At 41.4% G+C, this 22,912-nt stretch overlaps 2 protein-coding genes across 2 annotated transcripts in view; both read right to left on the reverse strand.

The window, feature by feature from the left end:
- LOC127437031 (NACHT, LRR and PYD domains-containing protein 3) overlaps positions 1–22,912 on the reverse strand; it is a 53,618-nt gene that overhangs the window by 25,242 nt on the left and 5,464 nt on the right. The window contains exons 4-12 of the mRNA XM_051691664.1: positions 21,815–21,872; positions 14,914–15,118; positions 13,750–14,776; positions 12,904–13,641; positions 9,383–9,556; positions 9,064–9,234; positions 8,644–8,814; positions 8,325–8,495; positions 7,986–8,156 (exon numbers count right to left, since the gene is read on the reverse strand). Coding sequence (XP_051547624.1) covers positions 7,986–8,156; positions 8,325–8,495; positions 8,644–8,814; positions 9,064–9,234; positions 9,383–9,556; positions 12,904–13,641; positions 13,750–14,776; positions 14,914–15,118; positions 21,815–21,872 — 2,886 coding nt within the window. The remainder of the gene's footprint in view (positions 1–7,985; positions 8,157–8,324; positions 8,496–8,643; positions 8,815–9,063; positions 9,235–9,382; positions 9,557–12,903; positions 13,642–13,749; positions 14,777–14,913; positions 15,119–21,814; positions 21,873–22,912) is intronic.
- Positions 1,786–5,093, reverse strand: LOC127437025 (uncharacterized). Its single transcript, XM_051691656.1, has 2 exons — positions 4,431–5,093; positions 1,786–4,397 (listed from the first exon to the last, which is right to left on the reverse strand). The coding sequence occupies exons 1-2, from the start codon at positions 4,920–4,922 to the stop codon at positions 4,233–4,235; spliced, it is 657 nt and encodes a 218-aa protein (XP_051547616.1). The 5' UTR covers positions 4,923–5,093; the 3' UTR covers positions 1,786–4,232.

Consider the following 22,912-nt stretch of genomic DNA (forward strand, 5'->3'; position numbering starts at 1 on the left):
TCAGAGAGGCCACTCAAAAAGCTGGGGAAACTCTTGATGTTTATCACACTTGGCTGAGACAGCTAGCTGCAACTTGTCAATTCACAGACAGAGAAATCAAAACTTTGGTCATTCAAGCATGTACATCAAGTAAACTTCGGCGTCAGGCACTGCAGAATCTGGACTTGTCATTAAATGAATTACTAGCTATGGGACACGCTATGGAAGTAGCTGAGATCCAGGCAGTAGGAATAGAACAAAAACAAAACTGTGCTGTCAACTCCCAAGATGTGATGGCCATGTCTAGTGAAAGCACTGTTACCAGGAAAATGTGCTTCAACTGTGCTGGCACTTTCCCACATCCTCAAGGACATCTGTGTCCAGCAAAAGGGAAATTGTGTCATGCATGTGGAAAACAAGGACATTTTGCAATGTGTTGCTGATCAAAACCACAAGGAGGCGCTAAAAACAAAAGAGAACTTCATCTAGTTTAAACAAAGCCAACTGCTGCATCAGAAGAGGAATACCTCTATACAATTTCAAATGTCAATAAAAATCTCCCTCATACGAAACATTAAAGGCTGTAAAATTAGAGCAACGACTGATACAGGTGCAAGTGTTAACATACTAGATGAAAAAAACATTTAAAACTTTGTATGATCCTCCTATGCTGCAGAAAGCTAATGTCAGCATCTTTGCATATGCATCTCAGCATCGCCTCTGCCCATCCTTGGAAAATTCACTGAGATACTTTAAACAAAAACACGTTTTGTCCCAACAACATTCTATGTTCTTAAGGGAGGCAGTGGCACATTACTCAGTTATGACACAGCTTCTCAGTTGGGCTTAATTAAACTTGTGAACAGAGTAGGGTCCACACAGAAACCAAACATGCAGACCCTTCAGGAGCTCACTCACAGATCTCACGACATATCAAATGTCAACAGCCTTATTGCTGAATATGATGACCTCTTCCACGGTGTAGGCAAACTAAAGGGAATTCAAGTTAAACTATATATCAACAAATGTTTTACTCCAGTCATTCAACACCAACGACGAGTCCCATTTCATATCAGAAAATGCATAGAAACTGAACTTATGCATCTTGAACAGCTGGATATAATTGAAAAGGTGGGAGGCCCAACGCCATGGGTATCGCCTATTGTTGCAGTGCCTAAGCCAAAAGATCCTGAAGCCATTCGCATCTGTGTTGACATGCGACTCCTGAACAAAGCCATTCAACATGAAAGACACCTGACACCAACAGCTGATGATGTCATCCATGTTCTAAACAGGGCCAGATACTTTTCTAAATTAGATCTGAACTGTGGGTATCATCAATTAGAACTGGAACCAACTTCAAGATACATAACCACATTTTCCACACACATAGGTCTCAGACGTTACAAACGACTCAATTTTGGCATCTCCTCAGCTGCTGAAGTTTTCCAGCATGCTATACGTTGCATGGAATCCCAGTAGTCCTCAATTTAAGTGTTGATATCCTGGTTTTTGGTAAAACATTGCAGGAACACGATCAGGCCCTGAAAACCACTTTCCAAAGACTCGGCGAGAAAAACCTGACCCTAAATAAGGCAAAATGTGCCTACAGACAGACAACACCGGATTTCTTCAGATATACATTCTCAGATGGGGGTTTTTCACTCGACTCTAATAAGATTAAAACACTTCATGAGGCTGCACCTCCAAAAAACATTGACGAGGTGAGAAGTTTACTTGGCATGGCAAACTACAGTGCCCATTTTATCAAAGACTTTGCCTCCATCGTGAACTCACAAAAAAAAAAAAAAAAAAAAAAAACACACACACACAATCTGGACATGGTCACAAACTCACCAAGATGCATTTCACAAATTGAAGCAGAGCCTCAGCACTCTCAAAGTGAACGAAAGGCTTTAGCCATTGTCTGGGGGTGTGAACATTTCCACATGTATCTGTACAGAGCACTGTTTACCCTGGTTTCTGACCACAAGCCCCTTGAGTGGATATTCAATCACCCAAAATCAAAGCCACCTGCCAAGATAGAGCGCTGGAGTCTCAGGACGCAGTCATACAACTTCACGACTTCAATACAAATCAGGAAAGGATAATCCAGCTGACTATATGTCACATCATCCACTTTTTCCTCAGACCACTTCACATTTAGACACTTCTGACAAGTGTGCTGAAGACTATGTCAATTTCCTTACTGCGAGGAGATACAAACTGCCACAAAAAATTATGCAACCCTCTCCAAGGTCGTGGAACTCATCAGACATGGGGGCTGGGAAGATGCTGTCAAAAATAAATTGGATGACAATATCAACAGACCTGCATTGATTTCCTTGTACAAAATACGCAATGAGTTGTCTGTTACAATGCCAGGGGATGTAGTATTAAGGGAGACCAAGATAGTTGTGCCATCATCCCTACAGGCAAAAGCCATCTCTCTTGCAAATGAAGGTCACCAAGGGGTGGTGAAAACAAAACAAATTGATCCGTGAAAAAGTATGGTTTCCTGGTATTGACAAACATGTTGAGGACATGGTAGCAACCTGCATTCCATACCAAGCTGTCCTGCCTACCAGCAACAAAGAGCCACTGCAAATGTCAGAGCTGCCATCCAAACCATGGGAAAAGGTTGGAGTAGACTTCTGTGGCCCATTCCCTTCTGGAGATTACCTTCTGGTGGTAACTGATGAATATTCAAGATATCCAGAGGTTGAAATTGTCCAGTCCACTTTTGCTAAAAGCACTATTCCTAAACTAGATAAGGTGTTCTCATCTTTTGGTGTGCCCCTAGAGGTAAAAACAGATAATGGCCCACCTTTTAATGGACACGATTTTTCTGACTTCTCTATATATCTGGGTTTTAGACACAGAAAAATTACTCCACTGTGGCCTCAAGCTAATGCAGAGGCAGAGCAGTTTATGAGAACATTGGAGAAGGCCATTCAAGCAGCCCATATGGATAGCTTACCATGGAAACAGGTGTTGTACACTTTTCTTAATGGGCCACCCCATTTGCTCAACAGGAATATCACTGGCTGAAGTTTTATTTGGTAGGCCCATACACACCAAGCTACCAGAGGTTTCTTCAAAACAAGAGTGCCATGATGACATTGTGCGCTGTGCAGATGTGGCAGCCAAAGAAAAGTTGAAGCTGTATACAGACAGGATGCGTCACACCAAGCCTTCAAGTCTAAAGGTGAATGATATCATTCTGTGTCGACAAAAGAGGAGTGGGAAGCTCTGTTCTGCATTTGAGCCTCATCCATATAAAGTGATAGCTGTTAAAGGGTCAATGGTGACTGCAGCTCATGCTAACCGTCAGATCACAAGAAATTCATCACACTTCAAAACCCTGCGTTTTTTGCCATGCCACACAGAAGAAAAGAAAGATCTGGATTGTAACTGGGAAGTAAATCTTCCAGTACACATTTAAGCAACAATGCCCCTCCTCCCTCCATCACCAGCTCCACAGCCCCAATCTCCTGACATCAGGAGATATCCACAAAGAGAACACAGAGGCCCACCAAGGAGATTAGCGGACTATGAGATTTAAAACAAAACAAGTTATAAAGAACATAACTCACTGCCAATGTTTACAGTTAAATGTTAAGTTCCTGTTTTACTGGGGAAAAAACATATCTGAAGGTGAAGAGGGTTGTAATGTTCTTTTTAATGTTCACTTTGGGCACTAGGGGGCAGGTGTGTAAGTATAGGGAAGCTGGGAGGGAGAGAAGAAGAAAAAAGGAGGAGAGGAATAGGAGTTGACATGATGGGTATAGCATGTAAAAGAGATGCAAGTTACGAATATACTGATAGTTATATTAAATTAATCTGTGTGGTTTAATTCAAATCACTACACATTCTAACTAAAGAGAGTCCAAATTAAATTTCCTAACAAAAGAAAAACACAAATAAACAACAAATTTGTACCCTGACTCCCTTGTTGGGTAGAAGCAGGAGAAAAAAGGTTAAATAGAAAATAAATCGTACCCACCTCCTTACAGCTTACATAAAAAGATAAAGAAAGCAAGTAAATGTAAAACGTAACAATATACAAAACAAAAATGAAAGACTATGCAATGGTCATAAAGTGTACTCTATTTAGTGTTGTGAGCAAAGTATTAAAAATGTACACAATATGGGGCAGGAGAAAGGAACAACTCTCAGAGACAGACTACAAACAGTCTGCCTCTCTGCATCTCTCTCTTCATGTGTTGGTTCCACCAGCATTTATCCTCTTGTCAGCCAATCGTAACGGGGAACTGATTAGTAGTCATCATAGCTGACACCTGGTGGCAATCTAACCTGTCATGAAAGACAGAAGGAAAACAAAACACAGGGAGACAACATAAAGTGATACGCCCAAGGATGTAACAGATACGAGTTGAGACAGTTGGGTTATCAGGCTGGCATGGAGCAGGCTGAGGCGTTGCTGTGACGTGGCATGGAGCAGGCTGAGGCGTTGCTGTGACGTGGCATGGAGCAGGCTGAGGCGTTGCTGTGACGTGGCATGGAGCAGGCTGAGGCGTTGCTGTGACGTGGCATGGAGCAGGCTGAGGCATTGCAGTGACGTGGAACTCTGGCTCGGCGGCGGCCTTGACGTGGAACTCTGGCTCGGCCGCGGCCATGACGTGGAACTCTGGCTCGGCCGCGGCCATGACGTGGAACTCTGGCTCGGCATCCACCTCCACTACAGTGAACGGGGAACCAATGAACCGTAGGGCGAGGTCGATATATTGAGCCAGGCTGAGGGAACTGTGACCACCAGGCATCAAAAAAGAAATGGACTCATTTAGTCCAAATCTAAAACAGTCTTTGAGGGCAACCTCATTAAAGTCTACCTGGCTGGCTAGACCGCAGAAGTCCTCAACATAGTCCTCCAGGGGACGATTCCCCTGACGTAGGCGCAGAAGTAAATCTGCTGGGTTCATGGAAGTCTAGTATTCTGTAACGTATGCTGGAACTGCTGACAATGATGGCAATGACGAAGACGTGAAGATGAAGAACCCAAGTGCAGTTTATTTACAGATGTGGAATCCCAAAACCCTGACTACAAACGTGAAATAAACGTAAACATGTACTTGACTATAACATGACTTGACCTAACATGACTTGACTATACACATACACATACACATACACATACACATACACATACACATACACATACACATACACATACACATACACATACACATACACATACAATACTTGACAACTAGACCATGCAAACATGAGGGCTTAAATACAAGACATGGGAGAACATAAACCAATGAACAAACAGAACTCATAACAAGCTAATTAAACAATAAACCAATGAAAACATGACACATGAACATGGAGGGAAAACAGAAATCACATGACAAGGGAAACAGGAACACATGACATGAAACAGGAACTAGAATTTCAAAATAAAAGACATGAATCAACAAAATACACCTGACAATAAAAAATAAAATAAATGGCTTCTTTTCTACTGATGACTGGAATTACTGTTAATTTTGCTGCTACATTATCCAGTATACTAGTTAACAATAAAGTTTTTCTTAATAAGCTATACATTTATATTGAAATAATGTGTAGACAGAGGTTTGTTTCTTTACATATTAAAGAGTACACCCAATTAGTTTCACATAATAATGTAAAGATATTCTAAACTGATTATGCAAAAAACAACACTGGTATCGGATCGGGATCGTATCAGCCAATACTGAGATTTCCGATATCGGAATAGGATCGGAAGAGAAAAAGTGGTATCAGTGCATCCCTAGGCTAAAGGATCATCTATTTAGCTGGGCATACACCTAATTTATCCTTCAACTCACAATTAGGTCTGCCGGAACCAGAAACATTGATCATGTTATATAACTCTGCAATAAATTGAATGGCATCTATGCTAATATTATTCTATTTGTTTCCCTGTCTCAACCTCGGGACTCCTATCCTGAGGTCACCAGAACCAGCTGGATCCAGCTCCATTCCTGCTTTGTGTTGGACTCCGCTGCTACATGTCTCTGAGTGATGATGACAAATAGCAGCCGGTGCAAACCAAACATCACTTCAGTCTATTACGATAGACTTCAGAGGATAAACTGATGCCAACTCCAACCATAAGACATGGGATACTTCATATGCCATAGTCTGAACCTTGGATTTAGGATAGACCTCACCGATATTACCAGCCAGGTTGAACTGCGATGCACCTAACTGATCTCTGCCTGCATCACCTCAGTCTACTGATGGACTAACCTCTTGAAATAGAATACATAGACTATCATTTAATTGCCAACAAAACCCTTCATCAGCCAACTAACAAGGACAATTGCATCTATGTGAACTTCTGCAGTTAATCCAAGATGAACTTCAAAGACATTAGTGATTAATCTTACAGTTCATACAAAATCTTTGTTTAAACACTGGCCCTTAACACTTACGTAGTTTACTAATTTTAAACCATGACATGCACTATACATAAGTAATATTGGCATTATATTCATAATGTTAGCCAGAGGGGAACTGGACCCCACAGTGAGCATGATTTCTCCCAAGGTTATTTTTCTCAATTAACCAACATCTTATGGAGTTTTGTGTTCCTTGCCACAGTTGCCTTCAGCTTGCTCACTGGAGTTCTAAATACAATTATTATTTAATTATTTTTAAACACAATTCACAATTGTATTTGATCAAACTACACAATGATGACTCTAAGATATTATAGATATTACAGTTTCATTTTCTGCTAATGCATGATTTTCTGTAAAGCTGCTTTGAAAAGATGTGTGTTGTGAAAGGCGCTATACAAATAAAAATTACTTGACTTAAGTATGATGAACAAATGGTCTCCCATCTTTCCTTTAAACACCAATTCACGAGTTCACATGTTCACATAGCACTTGAAGTGGAAATGGTAAACAGGTTGTGAAGGGTAAACTAATTTGGCTTGCTGTCTGTAAAGGAGGGGCTCAAGCATGAGGGTCTTGAGCATGCGGCTCGGCTCGAGCTCTGAGCTTGAGCTCCGAGCATTCCCTGTTCCTTAGATGGAGTTTGTGTCGAGGAACTGAGGTACATTTGAGTTGATATCAGTCTATCAGATTCTGAGTGATAACGTCATGTGAGACAGACATTGTGGTGTTTGTAAAGTGCTCTAAACAATCTAGAGGTGAATTGTGAGCCTCCATCTGAAACTGTCCTCTGGTAAAACTCAAATGTCTTCCCACCAAAATGAAGGCTCCAGGTGAAATAGATATGTCAGAAATATATCACTTCTATATACAACATTTCTTATCCACTAAGTCTAATAATAGTTCACTTATATATTAAAATAATATTCAACCTGACTGGGTTCCAAAACACAAGTGTGTGAAGTTGTAGTTTTTGCACTGTGTTCATTCAGAGAAATGTTTTTGTATTATATACATCATACTTCCTTTTTTGTTAACTCAAAAACTGTGTGGAAAACATGCTTTCATTACTTGTAACAAAATTTTTACTTCATGCTTTAAACATTTTGAATCTACTTGGCCACTATGGCTGTTTGGTTGAAATGATAGTCCCTTTGATTGAAAAATAAAATAAAAAATACTCTTATGACTTTTCAGAGCAAATACAAAAATGTTGATATATAAATACATAAAATAGGCAGAACATAACTGAGATATTATATACAGTATATCATCTACCTGCAGTCACACTGACTCCACTATTATTATATAATATTTCCTGTGGTATCAAAGCAAATTCTACTGTATATCTGCAGCAAGTTTCTTCCTCATCTGGACATCTTAGGAGGATTGTCTTAAAGTGCTGGTCAAAAATTAATGTTGTGATCATCTTGAACTGTGATGTCAGAATCAGAAAGACTTGATTCCCTTGAGAGGAACCAGACTCAGCAAAGGGAGCCCATCCACATCAACAGAAAACAGTAACCACAGGTATGAACCTCAATATATTCATACCTTACATTCCAATGTACTAATGAATCTGCAAACACAAACCTCAGCATCTCCAATGTACAGTGAGGACTCTTCAGTACATCCGAGAGCAGCTTCACTCCTGAATCCTGTAGGTCATTGTTACTCAGGTCCAGTTCTCTCAGGGAGTTTGATGATTGTAGAACTGAAGACAAACTTTCACAGCACTGACCAGTGAATCTACAAGCTGCAATTCTAAAAAAAAAAAAAAAAGAAAAAGAAACAAAGATTAGAAAGCAGTTTTATAAAACAAATTGTAATTCTAGAGTGAATCCTCCACAGTTTGAGAAGAAGTGTTGTGACAGTCACTAACAGGCCATTTATTGTTTCAATGTCTGATTATTTCTATTGAAAATCACTGACCTCAGTATCTCCAATGTACAGAGAGGACTCTTCAGTGCATCACAGAGCAACTTCACTCCTGAATCCCACAGGTCATTGTTACTCAGGTCCAGTTCTCTCAGGGATTTTGATGATTGTAGAGCTGAAGACAAACTTTCACAGCACTGACCAGTTAATCTACAAGCTGCAAATCTAAACAAAGACCAAAACAATCAGAAAGTAGTTTTATACAACAAACTATTCTAGATTGAATAATCCACAGTTTGAGAAGTGTTGTGACAGTAACTAACAGGACATTTATTGTTTCAATGTCTGATTATTTCTACTGAAAATCACTGACCTCAGTATCTCCAATGTACACTGTGGACTCTTCAGTCCAGTAGAGAGCAGCTTCACTCCCGAATCCTGCAGGTCATTGTTATTCAAGTCCAGCTCTCTCAGGGAGTTTGATGATTGTAGAACTGAAGACAAACTTTCACAGCATTGACCAGTGAATCTACAATCTGCAAATCTAAAAAAAATAAAGCAACAATGATTAGAAAGTAGTTTTATAAAACAAATTGTAATTCCAGATCGAATACTAGTGAATCTACAATCTGCAAATCTAAAAAAATAAAGAAACAATGATTAGAAAGTAGTTTTATAAAGCAAATTGTAATTCCAGATTGAATACTCCACAGTTTGAGAAGAAGTGTTGTGACAGTCACTAACTGGCCATTTATTGTTTCCATCCCTGATTATTTCTACAGAAATCACTGACCTCAGTATCTCGAGTGTACAGTGAGGACTCTTCAGTGCATCCGAGAGCAGCTTCACTCCTGAATCCTGCAGGTCATTGTTACTCAGGTCCAGTTCTCTCAGGGACTTTGAAGATTGTAGAGCTGAAGACAAACTTTCACAGCACTGACCAGTGAATCTACAAGCTGCAAATCTAAACAAAGAACAAAATGATCAGAAAGTAGTTTTATACAACAAATTATTCCAAAGCAAATTCTCCACAGTTTGAGAAGTGTTGTGACAGTAACTAACTGGACATATATTGTTTCAATGTCTGATTATTTCTACTGAAAATCACTGACCTCAGTATCTCCAGTGTACAGTGAGGACTCTTCAGTCCAGCAGAGAGCAGCTTCAATCCTGAATCCTGCAGGTCATTGTTTCTCAGGTCCAGCTCTCTCAGACTTGAGGAGTTTGAGCTGAGAACTGAGGCCAGTGCTGAACAACTTTTCTCTGTCAGATTACAACCCATCAGACTGAGAGAGAAATGACAAGATAACAGTGTGTTAAACAATAAGTTTTAATGAAGGCGTCTCAGTACAGCTGTTAGGTACAAAGAAAAAATATATGGCCCCCAAAAAATGGGGCCACTATGTTTGATTGCTCATAGGTATTTGCACAATTAAGTACTTCTACTGTCAAGATTCGGTCTGGACTGCCCCACAACTTCTTGTTCAGTCACTTGTCATAACTAGACTGGACTACTGTAACGCTCTCATTGCAGGCCCTCCCTGCATGTGCAATTAGTCCCCTGCAAGTGATCCAGAATGCAGCAGCACGTCTGGTCTTTAATCAACCAAAGAGAGCGCATGTTACACCACTCCTTGTCTCTTTTCACTGGCTGCTGGTTGATGCACGTATCAAGTTCAAGGCTCTGATGCTGGCATACAAAACAGTCACTGGGTCTGCTCCAGCATACCTAAAATAATTTCTGCAGAGCTACGCACCCACTAGAAGCCTGCGGTCGGCTAAGGAACATCGCCTTGTTGTACCAACACAAAGAGGCACCAAAACACTTTCCCGGACTTTCAGCTTCATCATACCAATGTAACATGTTCATGTTACAATATAACATAACTTATTATAGATCTTATCAAAACAGTGAAAAAAAAGTGAAAAATAAACACTGCAGGAATAAATGAAGCTACAGTATGACATAAATTACTACAGTATAAAACAAATAAAATCCTTAACGTAATAATTACAGCTGTGGACAAAAATATTGTCACCCTTGGTAAATATGAGCAAAGAAGTCTGTGAAATAAAATCTGCATTGTTTATCCATTTGATCTTTCATTCTAAAAATGATTTTAATTGAAGTAAAACAATTGAAAGAGGGGAAATATCTCATTATAAAATATATCTGAAGTATATTCCCATTTTTTAGTGCACCTGGGTGACTAGGAACATGAAATTGTTCAGCCATGACTTACTGTTTCACAGAGGTAAAAATAAGAGGTAACACAAAGGCCAAATTCCCTTAATCATCACAGTGGTTTAGACTAAAGAATGTAGTTCTGATGTGTGGCAAAAGGTTGTTGAGCTTCACAAAATGGTAAGTGGCTTTAAGAAAATAGCCAAAGCATTGAAAATGCCCATTTCCACCATCAGGGCAATAATTAACAAGTTCTAATCAACTGGAGATCTTAAGAATTGACCTGGAAGAGGACGTGTGTCTATACTGTCTCCATGCACAGTGAGGAGGATGGTTCAAGTGGCCAGAGAATCTCCAAGGAACACAGCTGGATAATTGCAGAAATTAGTTGGGTCTTGGGGACAGAAAGTCTAAAAAAAAAAATATCAGACATCACCTTGTCTAACTTGTCTTGTAAAAGGTCAGGCAAGGTGGAGGCAGGAACCGGCTGAACAGTAAATGCAAGGTTTAATGTAAAACTCAACTTAAAACACCATGGACAAACAGACACACACAACGTGGCCGTGTGCGTCTCTCTCTCAAACTGGCATCTCCGGCTGCCCCTTATCTCGCTCTCCCGCTGATCATCTGATTCAGCGCCGGCCGTGCTCCATCATGGCCCGGCCACACCCTCCTCCTCATCACACACCTACATCATCACAAGTTGTTTGGGAGGGTTTCAAGAAAAAAGCCTCTGCTCTCATCCAACAACAAACTCAAGCATCTTCAGTTTGCCAGACACAACTGGAACTTCAATTGCGACCGGGTTCTATGGTCAGATGAAACAAAAAAATAGCTGTGAAGGCAGTCGATAAGGAGGACACGGGAGGCAGGTTGATCCACTCACAGGTAAGGATTTTAATGACCACAATTCAGCGCTCACAGCTTCACACACTATTCTCTTCAGTTTCACAATAATAAACTCTTAGCTTCACAATAATAAATTCTTAGTTCACAATAATCTCTTCAGCTTCACAACAATCACTTTCTGGACCCAGGCTCTTTCTCTCCTCTGCTGGTTGTGTGGCTGCTTTTATGCCGCTCTCCCCATGCTCACTGGAATTAGAAACAGGTGTTAGGCATAATTTAGCTCAGGTGTAAGCGCCCTTATCACTTTCTCTCTCTCCGGACGGGCGCTTGACCATGCCCCCGCTGCCACAATAGCTTTTTGGCAGCAAACACCAGAGATGGGTTTGGTGCACACAGAGATGAAGTACCCAATGCCCACAGTTAAATGTGGTGCTGGATCTTTAATGTTGTGGGGCTGTTTTTTATGCCAGATGTCCCAGACATCTTGTTCGGATACATGGCATCATGGACTCTATCAAATACCAACAGATAAAAAATAAAAACCTGGCTGCCTCTGCCAGAAAGCTTACGATGGACTGTGGTTGGATCTTCCAGCAGGACAATGATCCAAAACAAACATCAAATTCAACCACAAAAACAAGGTTCTGCCATGGCCATCCCAGTCCCCTGACCTGAACCCCATAGAAAATTTGTGGGGTGAACTGAAGAGGAGAGTCCACCAACATGGACCTCTGAATTTGAAGGATCTGTATAGATTCTGTATGGAGGAATGGTCTCAGATCCCTTGCCAGGTGTTCTCCGACCTCATTAGGCATTATCGGAGAAGACTCAGAGCTGTTATCTTGGCAAGGGGAGGTTGCAAAAAGTATTGAATAAAAGGGTGCCAATAATTATGGCCAATACGATTTGGAGAATGTCCCCTGTTTCAGTTCTTTTACTTCAATTAAAGGTTAGATTTTTGTGATTTATCTTTTTTTTTTTTTTTTTTTTTTTTTTTATGAAAGATCAAAAGGATAAACAATGCAGATTTTTTTTTTCACAGCTTTCTTTGCTCATATTTACCAAGGGTGCCAATATTTTTGGCCACAACTGTATTTAGTATTATATTATAATAATAAACTTCACTGGTTCCCCAATAATAATTCAGTATTGTATAATAATCAACTCGGTTTTTGCACATCCTTTTCATTCAAGAAATGTTTTAGTGAAAATATATGCAGGTAAAAATTTATTTTTATTAGACTACTGTGTATTATTGTATTTGGAAGCATAAATAAAAATGATTAAGTATAATTTTGAATTTATTTAGTGCAAAAACTGTAGAAAACATGCTTTTGTTATTTAAAAAAATATATATCTTTTTTACTTTTGCATTAAACATTTTGAATCTATTTCGCTACAATGTCTGTTTAAAATGAAGGTTAAAATGAAGGTTTCTCTGATTACAAAAAAAAAAAAAAAATCACAAACACATGAAACCAAACATGCCTCATCAAAATAACATAAGAGGTTGTTTGTAGTCTAACAAAATATATTAAAATCTAACCTCTGCTATTTAATTACAATAAAGTGAGATTTAAACACAGTTAAATTACTCACTCAGCTTTTCTTGATGCTTTGATCACCGGCAGCAGCCTCAGAAGACATTCATGTGATGGATCATATTTCCTCAGATTAAACTGATCCAGCTTCTCTTCTGTGTTCAGCAACACAAACACCAGAGCTGACCACTGAGCAGGAGAGAGACTGACTCCAGAGAGACGATTGTTATCTCTTCTGTTCACGTATATTTGTACTTCCTGCACTAAAGAATGATCATTGAGTTCATTCAGACAGTGGAATAGATTGATGGATTTCTCTGGAGAAGGATTCTCCCTGATCTTCATCTTAATGTACTCAACTATTTCCTGTTTGCTGTTAGAGCTTCTTCCTGTCTGTGTCAGTAGGTCTCGTAAGATTGTCTGATTGGACTTCAGTGAGAGACCCAGAAGGAATCGGAGGAAAAGGTCCAGGTGTCCGTTCTCACTCTGTAAGGCCTTGTCCACTTCACATTTCAGGAAATTAGTCATAGATGATCTAAACTTATTGAAGAGACCTGATGTTTTTTGAGAAAAGGAAAGAAAAGCATATAGAGCAGCGAGAAACTCCTGAACGCTCAGATGCACAAAGCTGAACACCTTCCCCAGGTGCAGCCCAAACTCCTCTCTGAAGATTTGGGTACAAACTCCTGAGTACACTGACGCTTCTCTGACATCAATGCCACACTCTCTCAGGTCCTCCTCATAGAAGACCAGGTTCCCTTTTTCCAGCTGTTGTGCGGCTGTGTTTGAGTGTGTGTTTGTTGTGTGTGCGTGTGTGTTGTGTGTATGTGTGGCTGTGTGTGTGTTTGTGTGTTGTTTGTGTGGCTGTGTGTGAGTGTGTGTGTGTGTGTGTGTGTGTGTGTTCAGAATCCTCTTTCTAGCCTGCTGAAGATCCACCTCACATTTCTCATCATACTTCTGGCTCTTTAGTTTGCTCTGAAAGATCAGGAAGTGTGTGAACATTTGAGTGAGAGTCTTGGGGATCTCTGTACTCTCTGCTTCACTCAACAGTCTCTGGAGAACAGTGGCTGAAATCCAACAGAAGACAGGTATGTGGCACATGATGTACAGGCTTCTTGATGATTTCAAGTGTGTGATGATTCTGTTGGCCAGACTCTCATCTTTTATTCTCGTCCTGAAATACTCGTCCTTCTGAGGGTCATTGAAGCCTCGTACATCTGTGAGCTGGTCAACACACTCAGGAGGAATCTGACTGGCTGCTGCTGGTCGAGAGGTGATCCAGAGCAGAGCAGAAGGAAGCAGATTCCCCTTGATGAGGTTGGTCAGCAGCACATCCACTGAGGCCGATTTTGTCACATCGCACAAAATATCATTGTTCTGGAAATCTAGAGGAAGTCGACACTCATCCAGACCATCAAAAATGAAAATGACTTTGTAGACATCAAAGTCTGTTGATCTCAGTTCTTTTATATCTGTGAAAAACTGATGAAGAAGATTCATCAGACTGATATTTTTGTGCTTCATCAGATTGAGCTCTCTGAAAGGAAGTGGAAATATGAAGTCAACATCCTGATTTTCTTTTCCTTCAGTCCAGTCCACAATGAACTTCTGCACAGAGACTGTTTTTCCAATTCCAGCAACTCCTTTAGTCAGCACAGTTCTGATGGCTTTTTCTTGTCCAGGTAAGGCTTTAAAGATGTCATTGCATTTGATTGGTGTTTCCAGTGTATCTTCTCTCCTGGATGCTGTCTCAATCTGTCTCACCTCATGTTCATTATTGTGTTCTCCACTCCCTCCCTCTGTAATGTACAGCTCTGTGTAGATCTCATTCACAAGTGTTGAGCTGCTTTGATTAGATATTCCTTCAGCAATTCTCTGGAATTTCTCCTTAAGTCTGGATTTGTGTTTTTTCACATACAAAGGAGCAAGTTCTGTTGTGCAAAGGAAGGGAAATATCAAAAATAATTAATTGATTTATTATTTAAATTACTTTTCACTAATATTGAGTAAATCCAGACACTGTGTGAAGGTGACATGATGTAATAGTGACATGATTACAAGCTCTTACTGGTTTGAAGTGTGTTAGCGAGGTCTATCTGCTTCATCTTCCTCAGGACGTGCAGTGTGATCTTCAGAAACCCCTCTCTAACTCTGCTCTGACATTCATCATCCTCCTCCTCTCTCTCAGAGCATGCTGGATAATCTGGGCTCAGTAGTCTCTTGAAGCTAATCAGCTCTTTCTTCATCAGAGAGATGATTTTGTGCTCAAGTTCCTGAAATCAGTGAACATTTAAATAATGAAGCTTCATTCAGTAACAGAGAGGCAGAACTGAAGGATCACCACACACACACACACACATACACACACACATTGGTGCAGCTATCCTTATGAGGACTCTCTATAGACATAATGATTTTTATATTGTACGAACTATAGATTCTACCCCTTAACCCTCCCCCTAAACCTAATCCTCACAAAAAACTTTCTGCATTTTTACATTTTCAAAAAAATATAATTTAGTATGTTTTTTTTTTTAAGCGATTCCAATTATGGGGACACTAAAAATGCCCTTATAAACCACATTTATAGCATAATACCCTTGTAATTACCAGTATATAACATAAAAAAATGTCCTCGTAAACCACTTAAACCTGCCCACAAACAACACACACACTCACTCACACACAAACACACAACATATACACTCACACACAACACAACACAACACACAAAACACAACACATATATACACACACACACACACAAAACACATACACCCGCACACAACCCACACATGATATACACACAAACAAACAAACACACACACACACACACACACACAAACACACACAAAATACACACAACACATACACACGCACACAACTTACACATCACATACAAACAAACACACACACACATACAGAACACACAAACAAACAGACACACACACACACACACACTCAAACAATACACATACACACACACAACACACACTCAAACACAGCCACACAAACAACACACAAACACACACACACACTCTCTCACACTCTCTCACACAAACACACATATTCACACTCACACAACTCATAGACACACACACTCACACACACACACACAACACACACACAAAACAACACTCACACACACAACACAGCTCACACTCACACACATACTCTCACACACAAATACACACACACAAACAGACACACACACACTTGCAAACACACAAACACTTACAAAAACACACACACAACACAAACACACACACTCAGCCACACAAACAACACACGAACACACACAACACAACACACACATTCTCTCTCTTACACACACACACACACACAAGCTCACACACACACACACACACACACACACACAAACAGACACACAAACACATACACACAACACACACACAAACACACACAAAATACACACAACACATACACACACACAACCTACACATCACATACAAACAAACACACACACATACAGAACACACAAACAGACACACACACACACACACCCTCAAACAATACACATACACACACACACAACACACACTCAAACACAGCCACACAAACAACACACAAACACACACTCACACTCTCTCACACTCTCTCACACAAACACACATATTCACACTCTCACACAACTCACAGACACACAGACACACACACTCACACACACACACACTCACATTCTCTCACACACACAAACTCACACACACAACACACATACACACACACATTCACACACAGCCACACGCAATACACAAACACACACAACACAGCTCACACTCACACACATACTCTCACACACAAATACACACACACAAACAGACACACACACACTTGCAAACACACAAACACTCACAAAAACACACACACAACACAAACACACACACCCAGCCACACAAAAAACACATGAACACACAACACAACACACACACTCTCTCTCTCACACACACACACACAAGCTCAAACTCACACACACAACACATACACACACAACACACAAACAGACACACACACTCACGCACACAACACATACACACAACACACACACAACAAACAAAAACACACACAACACATACACATGCACACAACCAACACATCACAACAATCACACACACACACATACAGAACACACAAACAGACACACACACGCTCAAACAATACACATACACACACCACACAAACAGACACACACAACACACACTCAAACACGCACATACAACACACAAACACGCACACACACTCTCTCACACACAAACACACACATTCACACTCTCACACACACATACAACACTCACACACAAACACATACACAACACACACACAGCCACACAAACAACACTCAAACCCACACACACACTCTCACACACAAAACAACACAAAACACATACACACAACACATACACACAAACAGACACACACACACACTCACACACACACACAACACACAAACACACACAACACACACAGCCACACAAACAACACAAACAACACACAAACACACACGAACACAAACAATACACAAACACACACAACACAACTCACACACACACACACACTCTCAAACACAAAAATACACACACAAAACACACAAACAGACACACACACACTCGCAAACACACGCAAAAACACACACACAACACACACTCACACTCAGCCACACAAACACCACACGAACACACACAACACAACACACACACTCTCTCTCTCACGCACACAAGCTCACACACACAAAACACACAAACAGACACACACACACTCTCAAACACACAAACACACGCACACACAACACACACACTCACACAAAACATAAACACACAACTCACACACACAACACATACACACACACACACAACACACAAACAGACATACACACACACACACAACATACAGACAGAAACACACACACACACAACAAACAAACACACACTCAAACACAGCCACACAAACAACACACAAACACACACACACACACACTCTCTCTCTCACATGCACACAACACAAACACACACACACATAACACACACAAAACAAAACATGTACACACACACACACACACACACAACCCACACATAATATACACACAAACAAACACACAACACACATACACAAAACACACACACACACACACAACACACAAACACATACACAAACACACACACAGCCACACACACACATACACACAACACACACGCACACACAACACATACAAACACAACAAACAAACACACACTCAAACACAGCCGCACAAACAACACACACACTCACACTCTCTCTCTCTCTCTCTCTCTCACACACACACACACACACACACACACACTCACACACAGCCACACAAACAACACACAAACACACACACAGCCACACATACACACAACACACACGCACACACAACAAACACACACTCAAACACAGCCGCACAAACAACACACACACTCACACTCTCTCTCTCTCTCTCTCTCTCACACACACACACACACACACACACACACACACACACTCACACACAGCCACACAAACAACACACAAACACACACACAGCCACACATACACACAACACACACGCACACACAACAAACACACACTCAAACACAGCCGCACAAACAACACACAAATGCACCCACACACACACTCTCTCTCTCTCTCTCACACACACACTCACAGACAAACATACACACATTCACACACAGTCACAAACAACCCACACATAATATACACACAAACACACACACACACACACAACACACACACTCACAGTCACACAAAAAACACACAAACACACACACACAGCAACACACTCAAACACAGCCACATAAACAACACACATACACACAAACGCACAACACACAAACAACACATAAACACACACACATGTTAGTACAGTGATCATTATGAGGACTCTCCATAGACATAATGATTTTCATACTGTACAAACTATAGATTCTATCCCCAAACCCTAACCCTACCCCTAAACCTAACCCTCACAAAAAAACATTCTGCATTTTTACATTTTCAATAAAACATCGTTTAGTATGGGTTTTTTTTTTTTAAGCGATTTGAATTATGGGGATATTAGAAATGTCCACATAAACCACATTTATAGCATAATACCCTTGTAATTACCAGTTTAAACCACTCGTAAACCACTTAAACCTGCCCACAAACAACACACACACTCACTCACACACACACAACACAAAAAACACAACACATATACACACACACACACACACGCACACAACACATAAACACAAACACACACAACACATACACACACACTCACACACAACACACAACACAAAACACACACACGCACACAAACCACACATAATATACACACAAACAAACACACATACACAACACACACACAAACAGACACACACACACACACACACACAAACACACACACAGCCACACAAGCAACACACACAAACACACACACAGCCACACACACACAACACATACACACAACATGAATAGCCTCCGTCTGCTGTTTCACCGCTGAGAACTGCTGGGCGAAGTCCTCGACGGTGTCGCCGAACAGGCTGACCTGGGAGACGGGGGCGTCAAGGAAACGTACCTTGTCAGCTTCCCACATCTTGACCAATTTGAGCCATAGGTGGTGCTCCTGGACCACCAGGGTGGACATCGCCTGCCTGAGAGTCTGCGCCGTGACCTTCGTTGCCTGGAGAGCGAGGTCGGTCACCGAGCGCAGATCCTGCATCAATCCCGGGACAGAACTACCCTCGTGCAGTTCTCTTAGTGCCTTGGCTTGGTGCACTTGCAGGAGAGCCATGGCGTGCAGGGCAGAGGAGGCCTGTCCAGCGGCACCGCAGGCCTTAGTCGCCAGAGACGACATAACCCTACAGGCACTGGATGGGGGTCTCAGGCGGCCCCACCAGGTGGCGGCATTTTGCGGGCACAGGTGCACCGCAATCGCCTTATCCACCTGGGGAATTGCCAAGTACCCACTGACAGCCCCACCATTGAGGGTAGTGAGAGCGGAGGAGCTCAGAGACCGGGTCCGGGCAGTGAAAGGTGCCGGCCAAGACCTTGTGAGCTCCTCATGCACCTCCAGGAAAAAGAGACCAGGGTGGGGCATGGCCATAAGCGGCACTCCGGGCCCAGGAACCAATCGTCAGGCTGCGAGAGTTCGGGGGGGGGTGGAGGGTTCCACTCCAGCCCAACACATGCAGCTGCCCAGGCAAGCATGGCTGCCAGTCGAGTCCTCAGCATCAGACTGGACAGCCCACTTTCCGATGCTGCAGTCGAGAGCTCATCCACTTCACGAGCGCCGAAACGAGATCGCGATGAGGCCGGCGGTCTCATCCCAGCAGGGCAAACGAGTGTACTGGGGAATGGGAGGTCCGTGGGGAGTTACCCGGCAGAGTGGCTCCCACTGGGGTCCCCAAATCGCTCCCAGTGCTAACCGATGCGGCCTCAAACCCGTAGGTAGAAGGACCAAGACGGGGAGCCGCTGGGGTGGTCTTTCCCTCTAACGAAGGAAAAACCGCAACCGCAACGTTGTACTCTCGCAGTGAAAACATGACCCGTCCACGAACGCTGTTTCCGCGTGGGCAGCGCCCAAGCACATAAGACCGCGATCGTGGCCATCAGAAGCGGAGAGGTAACGACCTCAACCAGGAAATACACACAAATGGAGAGGCATCTTTAAAAAGAAGCTCTCCGTTAATGCCACTCTTTTAGTAGGGAAAATATACTCTATCAGTAGGAAGAATATTGCCAATTCCCATTGGCCTACCCCTAGAGTCACTACTTCGACACAATATCGAGTGAGTGACAGATAAGGAACCACATTTATAGCATAATACCCTTGTAATTACCAGTTTGTAACCTAAAAAAAGTCCTTGTAAACCACATAAACCTGCCCACAGACACACACACACACAAACGCACACACACTTACACACACATACAAACACACAAACACACAAGTACACACACACACAACACACACAAAAAACACAAACAACACATACACACACACTCACACACACATGCACACATAACACACACACGCACACACAACACACACATGCACACACAACATGCACAACACACACAACACACACTCACACACTCACACACACTCACACACCACACACATACACACACAAAACACTCACACACACACACAGAACACATACACACACAGCACCCAGCACCCAGCACACACTCTCACACACACTCTCTCTCTCACACACATACACAACACATACACACACAACATATACACACAACACACAAACAGACACACACTCACACACACAACACACACACACACACACTCACTCACGCACACACAACATACACTCACACACAACACACACACAAACAAACACACACACACAGAGCACACAAATAGACACACCCCCACACACACAACACACAAACACACGCATAAACACACACAAACACGTACACACACATACAACCACAAAACACACAAACAGACACTGTCACACACACAAACACACACTCAAACTTCACACAAACATTCACACACACTCACACACAACACACAAACAAACACACACACAAATAGACACACCCCCAAACACCCATCACACAAACACACAAACACACGCTCACACACACACATACAAACACACACCTACACAACACACAAACACACACAGCCACACAAACAACACACAAACACACACACACACACACACACACACAACACACACACAACACATACACACACACAACACACTCTCGCACACACAACACATACACACACACTCACACACACAATACACACAAACACACACAACACACACAAACACAACACATACATACAACACACACAACACACAAACAGACACACACACACACACACTCTCACTCACAACACATACACACACAACACACACACACTCACACACAACACACAACACACACACACACACACAAACACACACACACACCTGGAAAACAGAATCAATGTGCTTCCGACTGAAGGACTTTGATCCATCCATTTTGTTCCTGTAATTAATCAAACATTGAAACACTTTGTAAATACATATATTAACACCAAACACACAGCAGTAAACACATGTCTGAATGTGTTTATAAATTCACTAGCCACCCCAGCCAGAATGAGTGGATTTGTTTTTACTCAGAATAATTATTTTATTGTCTACACATTCACATACATGGATATTTCACTTTACATTATGTAAAAATAAATAAATAAATAAACAAGCATGGACATGTAGAATTCTCTCTCAACCCCTCCCCAACTTTACTCGCACGCACTTGTGCAGCTATTCTGCTGAATTCAAGAGCACAGTTCATGAGGAGATCGACAGTTTGAGAGCAACAAAACTCAAAAGTATGTACATCTTTAAATCATCTTTATCTGGCCCTCCAACTGATTTTTGCTAAAAAGAAATTCAGCAGAGTCTGATACCTCTGTGCAAAACTCAGTGTTCACAGTCGCGAGCAACAGCATTCAGCGGTGAGTTTAACAACATTCAATGGCGCATGCAACAGCCGTCATCGGATGTCTTATGTATTTGTATGTAAATTGTTTAGTTTTGTGGAGTGAGGTCAGATCTACAGTCTCCTCATATGCACATGCACAAAAAGTTATATAAAACGTGATAGTGTAAAACTGAACCTAGAAATATACTGATCTTATTTGGTTGTATATACAGCTGTGAGTCAGGCCTCTCAATCACAAACAGCATCAGCTCATTTTGTTCTTTTGCCTGTGATTATCTGCACAATATCTGGCTCCAGCACTGGTTGTTGTGTGCAAATTCACAATATTTGCAGGACTCATTTTTCCTTCTCTGAATTGAATGATACTGAATACTAGAGAAAAGTCAAGAAAATGCATTAATTTTTTTTTTTTTTTTTTTCAAAGTAAAGCTGATCAAAATGTATTTGTTAGTTGAGTGTAAATCATGTTTGTTTTTAAGCTAGATCTTAAGACGGAATTTATGACTAGATTTTAAAAATGGTTAATTCACTATACCATGTGAATATTTTAGGATACTGTATATAAAAGCACAGTATTA

Source organism: Myxocyprinus asiaticus, chromosome 47 (genome assembly GCF_019703515.2).
Source record: "Myxocyprinus asiaticus isolate MX2 ecotype Aquarium Trade chromosome 47, UBuf_Myxa_2, whole genome shotgun sequence".
NCBI classification, from domain to species: Eukaryota; Metazoa; Chordata; class Actinopteri; order Cypriniformes; family Catostomidae; genus Myxocyprinus; species Myxocyprinus asiaticus.

What these genes read in the sequence shown, in the direction of transcription:
- LOC127437025 (XM_051691656.1), bottom strand. Translation starts at nt 4,922, where the DNA reads ATGAACCCAGCAGATTTACTTCTGCGCCTACGTCAGGGGAATCGTCCC. An exon ending in CTCAGCCTGCTCCATGCCAC is followed by an intron (nt 4,398 to 4,430) that starts GTCACAGCAACG and finishes GCTCCATGCCAG; the next exon opens with CCTGATAACCCAACTGTCTC.